Here is a 7,270-nt window from a genome sequence, read left to right as displayed (position 1 = left end):
AGAATGTATCTATACTAATACTCGAACATTAGAAATTTAATCAAATTTTATTGAAAACTTTGATTTATTAAATAATTCAGATATATTAATATATTATTAATAAATACTTGTATATTATACCAAGTAATACTTTGAATAGTTTCTCTAAAATTGATGAAAAAAACGAAATAATATAATAACAATAGAAAAATATCTAAAGTAATTTTATTTAGGAAATAAATACTTTTTACTTTTCCTAGCAGCTTAATCTTACTCTTGTAAAATATCAGCTTATGAGCACTTCACTGAAAAAAAATGGCGGTGATGACTTAACTCGACACAATAGCGTACCCGTTTTTTTTCTAGGATTCTACATATAACCAAAGTTCAAACATATCATCATTTATCTTTGTACATAGCTTTTATATGTATATTTAATACAAGAGTATTCATTGTGCGTTTATTTTTCGCCATAAGCGTTTGTAAGTGCTCACGCTTTTGTTACGCTATCTCGATGGACGAAATGCTTGTGAATAGCATTTATGAAGTCACTATGATGTCATAAGTGTTTTTCTATCTTTCTCTGAGCATTTACGACGGGAAAACTGAGTGTAAGCAATGCTCATCAGTGTTTAAGAGAAAAATCTACTCTAGAAGCTTGATTTTTAGGCTCTTTTTAAGAATTTTTTCTGAAAAATTCAGAATGTCTATTCAAATCAGGGTTGTTCCTACATATTAGTACATATTTCAAGTATCTTTTAAAACTTTTTATTGTATTTTTTTCAAGAAATAAGACTTATATAACAGTTATATGACAGTTTAAATATGTAAAGATCATAAAAAAAATAAGGCGCTACACAGACCATGATTTCTCATAATCTATTTGACTCAAAATCAATCGCGTCTAAATTTTGCGCATATCTTTAGCGGATATATATAGTTCTGGTCTAAACTACAATAAAGTCAAAATGTTTATTTTTATTTATTATACAGAACTTTAAAAATAAAAAAATTCGAAAAAGTCGGAAAATTATTTTCAAAATGACGCCATTTTTTTCTTTCCAATATTTTTTTTTATTATAGGTCAAACGATAGCCAAACTCATATGCCTTAAGAATCTTTTTGATTTTTTTGTTTCAGACAAGCAAAACAATAGCAATCATGGTCACCGTGTAGCGTCTTACTTTTTTCATAATCTTACATAAATTGTTATATAAGGCTTATTTCTTGGAAAATTACAATAAAAAAATTCTATAAAATACTTGAAATATATACTAATATGTAAGAACAACCCTAATTTGAAGAACCCTTACGAATTTTTCAGAAAAAATTCGTAAAAATAGCCTAAAAATCAAGTTTCTAAACCAGAAACTTCCACTCTTAAAGCGCGTGAGCATAAAAAGTAGTCTGTATCAAACAACAGATGTGTCAAACAACACATCTAAAATTGTGACATAAGATCTTTAAATCGTCTTTTAGACGCAAAAAAACGTCTTGACCTGATTTTAGATACATTTTGTTATGGTGGGTAGCTTCTTCCAACGTGTTCATTGAAATGAATACGAGCTATAACAGGAGTATGTTAGAACATGTTGGAGCTAATACAATCCAATAAATTTCCATAAAATGTTACTTTCATTTCTAGTTTCTCCTACCTGTTCTCATAGATGATATAATGATCAAGCAAAGTTGAATTGATTCAGTCACTTGTGCGATCTTAGCGAATATATAGCACTATATTTAATGTGTCTGTTAAACGCAAAACAAGATTTGTATTCAATACCTTTTGTATTCAGTGTCAGAAATTTCATTGAATGTTTATATATTATTCAAACTTTATAGTAATAAACAGTAACTGTATTTTTATTTGCTAACATTGAACATTGTGAGCTCTTCATTGCAAAATCGTCCAGCAGTAAGATAACGCATTATAACTCATAATATTTTTTCAAGAGAAAAGGGTTTATTGTCTGCTATCTAATATATTAAATTTATATAGGGTGTTGTTGCCTAAATTCAATCATCAAAATTTCGTTTGAAGCAATTACATGCTTGAGTTCATATACTATTTATGATCCTAAAAAAGATTTGAGATCAATTGGATAATATTATGTCCCTAATAATAAAGATAAGAGATGAATGGGACATTAAATCTCTTTAATGAATCTGTGATCATGGAAATAATTTTGCTCATAGTGTTTTGGAATAGTTTGTGTAGATAAATAAAAATATAAGTGTATCTATATGTATGTATGTATGTATGTATATATATATATATATATATATATATATATGCTCAATTTAGCATATTCCATTCCACCTTCACGCCTATTTACGAAAAAGTTGACGGAGTAGATCTCGCTTTGTGTGGAAAATTGACCGATCCTTAAGTGGAGTGTCCATAAATTTTTTTTTCACTTTTGCAAATGTTTTACTCCAATCTCATGAATAATATACAATAGATAATAATGTAATAAAAGACTAAACAAATTTTACATCAACATTTCAAATATAAAACTGTCTTATTCGTTTTTGAAATAGAATTTTTTCCCATAAAAACCACAAGCCTTCTCTTAAAACATGGTATACATGTCTTTTTGTAACTAGATTTGTTCACTAAAAAAAAAACCGCGGTTTTTGGAGGAGCACCACTTCTGAACATTAACCATTGATTTTTTTTTAAATTAATTTTGCCATTATTTGTCCTCCTTTAAATCATACAACTTTTGTTTAAAAAATTTTTTTTTCATAGCTTGTTTTTCAAGACAGTTGCCTGAGGCAATTAAAATAATGGAACACGTTGTATATGCACAGTATAATCATGTTTTATAATTTTTTTATTACCGTGTAGCTAATAACATAATGTGATTAAAATTTCTTTTTCCTGCATAAAAAATGAAAAATCATTAACGCATGATTCCATATTAGAATTTAGTATTTCATAAAGAAAAAATTAAAGAAGAGCTCAGTTAATTGCGCTGATCTTTGTTTTTTATTTTTAGTACAATTCTTTGAATCCTACAAATTCTGTCGCAGCTATTTTTTCATCGACATTGAACCATTCGTCTAACACTGTAATGCGAATGATCGTGTATCTTTTATTCTTTTGTGGTTTTCTCGACTATACAACAGCTGGGATACCTGATGTTCCGCAGAATGTATTTAAAAAAGTGCAAACGAACAAAGAACAATCAAACAACAGGTACATTTCTCTTCAAGGCAATCTCATAGTAAGTATATGATTGTTATAGGATGCTTTCCAGCAACAGACACAGATGACATAGTGCTATTTCATTTAGGCGTTTTTGTTGTATGACAAATATGTGCAGAACAGAGAGGTCTTCAAAACTCTCTATCCTACAGCCAATCAACAAATATGAAAAATTTGTCGGTCTGAGGCTGATACTACATTTTTCATGACAAAGCATTTCATGCCTATTGACTGGCTGCAAGAAAAAGAAATCGAGATTTCTCCATCCTATAGTCAATCAATAAACTTAAAATCTGTATCGTACGATAAATGTAATATTATAGCCTGATACAATGAATCGTAATATCTTTGTTGTTTGCCAATGTTAAAAAAAAATAAAGCGATCATTGTTACACTATCTCTTGGAAAACCACCAACAATTATTTTGGTAAAAATAAGAATTTTACTAGATTTTATTAGATTTTTAGAAATATTGTATCAACCAGAATTCCAGTTATCTTAGAATTCCAATAAATTTAAGCAAAAAAATCTGATTCTGTTTTCAACCGGAAATTTTGTTAATATATAATATTTCGAATTATGTAAAAATGCTCTCTCTGCTATTCAGAAAAAGATACATACGAGGTGTGTACAAAAAATTCGTGCACTGAATTTTATTCTGCCGACGTGGTGACGCTTGTAGAGTGGTGCAAGGTCTCAAGGGAAGCGTCACGTGTCTTTAGTAAAAGTTAGGTCATAGTCGAGTGAGATCTCTGCTTTTCGTGTCTGTTTTTATTAACTTTTGGTCGCGTTGACGGAATGGTGCGAGACGTTTTAACCGAGCAAAAAATCAACATCAAATTTCTCATAAAACTTGCAAAAACGAACCAGGAAATTCTTGAAATGTTGGAAATGGCGTATGGTAAGTTTTTAGCCAAAAACAATATCACTACCATAGACCATCCTCCTTGTTCACCTGATCTAGCACCCTGTGACTTCTACTTGTTTCTAAAGTAAAAAATATCATACGGGAACATTTTGTTGATACTATAAAACGAGAAATGAAGCTCCTAAAGGAACTGACAAAGGAAGACATTCAGCACTGCTTTCAGGAATGGGAGAAGCGTTGGACTAAGTGTATTCTGTCAAGGGGAGAGTACTTCGAGAGTGATCACATCCCCGTTACAGAATAATTTAATTTGGATTTTTGGTGAACAAGTGCATGAACTTTTACACACCTCGTACACATACATATATGTATATATACATATCCCATCTGTAAACTGTAGTCATTTTGACGTCGACAGTTAGTCAGTTTGAATTATTGGCGTGAACTATTTAAAATGTAATAATGACGATCTTTTTTTACCATTTAATGACGTCATTTATTTATGACGTATTTACAACGTCGTACTTATTAACGTCGAATAAATGACTAATCAACGACGTATTGGTAACGTTATTAGTGATCAATTAATAACGTCATTCATTTATACCGTTAATCATAAAATAATGACGTATTTTTGACGTTAATTAATATGATGTTATATGTAACAAATCCACGTTACTTTACGATGATAGGATGTCAGATTGGTTAAGAATGATTAATTAATTACGTCACATAGACGATACCTTGTTTCCTGGAATCATATTATACAAATTTGGTTCAATTTTCAATTGATTAAAAGTGTATATCATTATTGATCTTTCTTCAAAACTAATAGCAATATTTTTTTTACATGCTTTTATTTTTTTTCAGTTACAAATGATAAAAAAAGCAGGTTATCCCGTGGAAACTCACATAGTACAAACGGAGGACGGTTATCTTTTAACACTTCATCGTATTCCACGTAAAAATGGTGCACCCGTGCTACTGCAACATGCTCTTTTGACTAGCAGCGCCGATTTTCTTATTCTCGGCAAGGATAAAGGACTTGGTATGACATATTCAACACCTAAAAATATTTCTCTTCCTAAAAGATTAGGTTTCTATTTGAAAAAATTATCAAGTTCTAAAATATATTTTTTTAATGTAACTCTTAACAATGTATGTAATTTTTAGAGCATTTTAATTATTTTTTAATACTTGTATTTGTACACATGTATAAAAAATTTGCTGTAAATGATGTTTTTCTTTATACTAGCTTTCATACTGGCCAATCACGGGTATGATGTTTGGTTGGGCAATTTTCGTGGAAATACTCATTCGAGAGCACATGTTTCATTATCTCCATCGAATTCAAAATTTTGGAATTTTAGGTATATAAAGTAAAAATAATTAGTGCATTGAATGTAATATTGTCATAACAACATATTATTTAATTTATGGCAAAAAATCAATTAATCCACTTTTGTGTAATAGTATATTTTGTTGTACTCGGTAATAATAATATATATACATATATATATACATACAGGATCTTCAAAAAGTGTGAAAACACTAAAATATTTCGAAAACGATCAACTCTGTAGCAAAAAATATATAAAAGCAAAGTTGTAGAATTTCAAAAAATTTATCTAACGGATGATAAGAGGTTGACATTGGGTGTCTACAAAGTCATATGAAGTTCAAGTTGAATTTTTTTAATGAAACCCCCTATTTTTTATTGCATATTCTTATGGCACACCTCGAGAGCTTTCCAAAACACTATAATAAAATAATTTTTCATGAAGTATTTTTCGAGTTATAAGCCTTGAAAATTACAGTCACGCCGGCATTAGCATTAGTCTGCAAGGTGTCTGATCAACGGCTAAAACTGACCTCTTGAATATCGTTCAGGATCATGTTCTGAATAATATTTGTCAAAATCAAGGCCAATGGAGGTTATACTTCGTATTTTCATTTTTACGCAAAAATGAATTTTTAGTACAAAAATGAAATTAAGAGAAATAATCTCCAATGGCCTTGATCTTAACAAATGTTATCCAGGACATGATTCTGAACAATATTCAAGAAGTTTTAGCCGTTGATTGGATACCTTGCGTAATGTTAATGTAAAACGGCGATACTGTAACTTTTAAGCTTTATAATTTAAAAAGTACTTAATGAAAGAATATTTTATTATAGTGTTTTAAAAAGCTCTTGAAGTAAGTTATAAGACTATGTAATAAAAAGAAGGGGTTCCTGTTCAAAAAATTCAACTTGACCTTTATATGACCTTGCAGACTCCACCCAATGTCAAACTTTTATCATCAGTTACGTAGGTTGAAGTCCTAGAACTTTGCTTTTATATTTTTTTCACTAGGGTTGATTATTTTCAAGATATTTTAGCGTTTTCAGACTTTTTGAAGACCATGTATATACACATTAAATTTTTTATTAGCTTGCACGAAATGGGTATTTACGATGTACCCGCGATGATTTTATATATTACAAAAATGACTTCGCAACCATTGCACGCATATATCGGTCATTCACTAGGCTCGACTGCTTCTTACATAATGGCAGCGGAACGTCCAGAATTTACTAGAAAGGTGCGAATAATAATCAGTCTTGCACCTGCGGGTATTCTGAAACGTGTAACAACCCCGTTACGATTACTCACCACTTTCATAGCAAATACTCAGGTAAAAAGTCATATGGAAATACTCTTAAAAAATAATTTATATAATCAGGAAATAATTTTAAAAAAACATCCAATATATGTAAAAAGCTGCTTTTATTATTTCTATCTTTCGACTTTAGACTACACACAAGATATCGCATTTTTTTTCGAGTATTATTCTTTTTATAATCCACTTTTAGAGATTTTGAAATTTATTTTTTTTTTACAGAAATATTGCACTGTTTGTCTTATAAGCAATTTAAATATTTAAAGAATAGCCAAACGAAAAATTAGATTTTTAGCTTTTAAATTTTAAGTGAAATTATTTTAACAGAATTAAAGTTTTGAAATTCCGAAAATATATATATATAAAAGCTGGTGCACGAAGTACTGTTTAATTATCTCATTAAAACTATACTCGAGAAGTATCGAGTTTTTTACTGTGAGCAAATTCTGTACTTCGTGAAAATTCTGTTAGGTATTGTAACATCACGAATTGGAATTAAATTAATTGAAATAAAGGCACATACACACACACACGCACACACGCACACGC

General features: G+C 29.7%; 1 protein-coding gene across 1 annotated transcript in view; it reads left to right on the top strand.

The window, feature by feature from the left end:
- The first annotated feature begins 2,987 nt into the window (after nucleotides 1–2,987).
- Nucleotides 2,988–7,270, top strand: part of LOC108755556 (lipase 1-like) — a 6,380-nt gene continuing 2,097 nt past the window's right edge. Inside the window, exons 1-4 of the mRNA XM_018498637.1 lie at nucleotides 2,988–3,209; nucleotides 4,929–5,106; nucleotides 5,314–5,428; nucleotides 6,493–6,736. Coding sequence (XP_018354139.1) covers nucleotides 3,057–3,209; nucleotides 4,929–5,106; nucleotides 5,314–5,428; nucleotides 6,493–6,736 — 690 coding nt within the window. The 5' untranslated portion in view covers nucleotides 2,988–3,056. The remainder of the gene's footprint in view (nucleotides 3,210–4,928; nucleotides 5,107–5,313; nucleotides 5,429–6,492; nucleotides 6,737–7,270) is intronic.

Source organism: Trachymyrmex septentrionalis, unplaced genomic scaffold, assembly GCF_001594115.1.
Source record: "Trachymyrmex septentrionalis isolate Tsep2-gDNA-1 unplaced genomic scaffold, Tsep1.0 scaffold88, whole genome shotgun sequence".
NCBI lineage: Eukaryota > Metazoa > Arthropoda > Insecta > Hymenoptera > Formicidae > Trachymyrmex > Trachymyrmex septentrionalis.
Note: the sequence above shows the minus strand (reverse complement) of the source record. Positions and strands in the feature narration are given on the sequence as shown.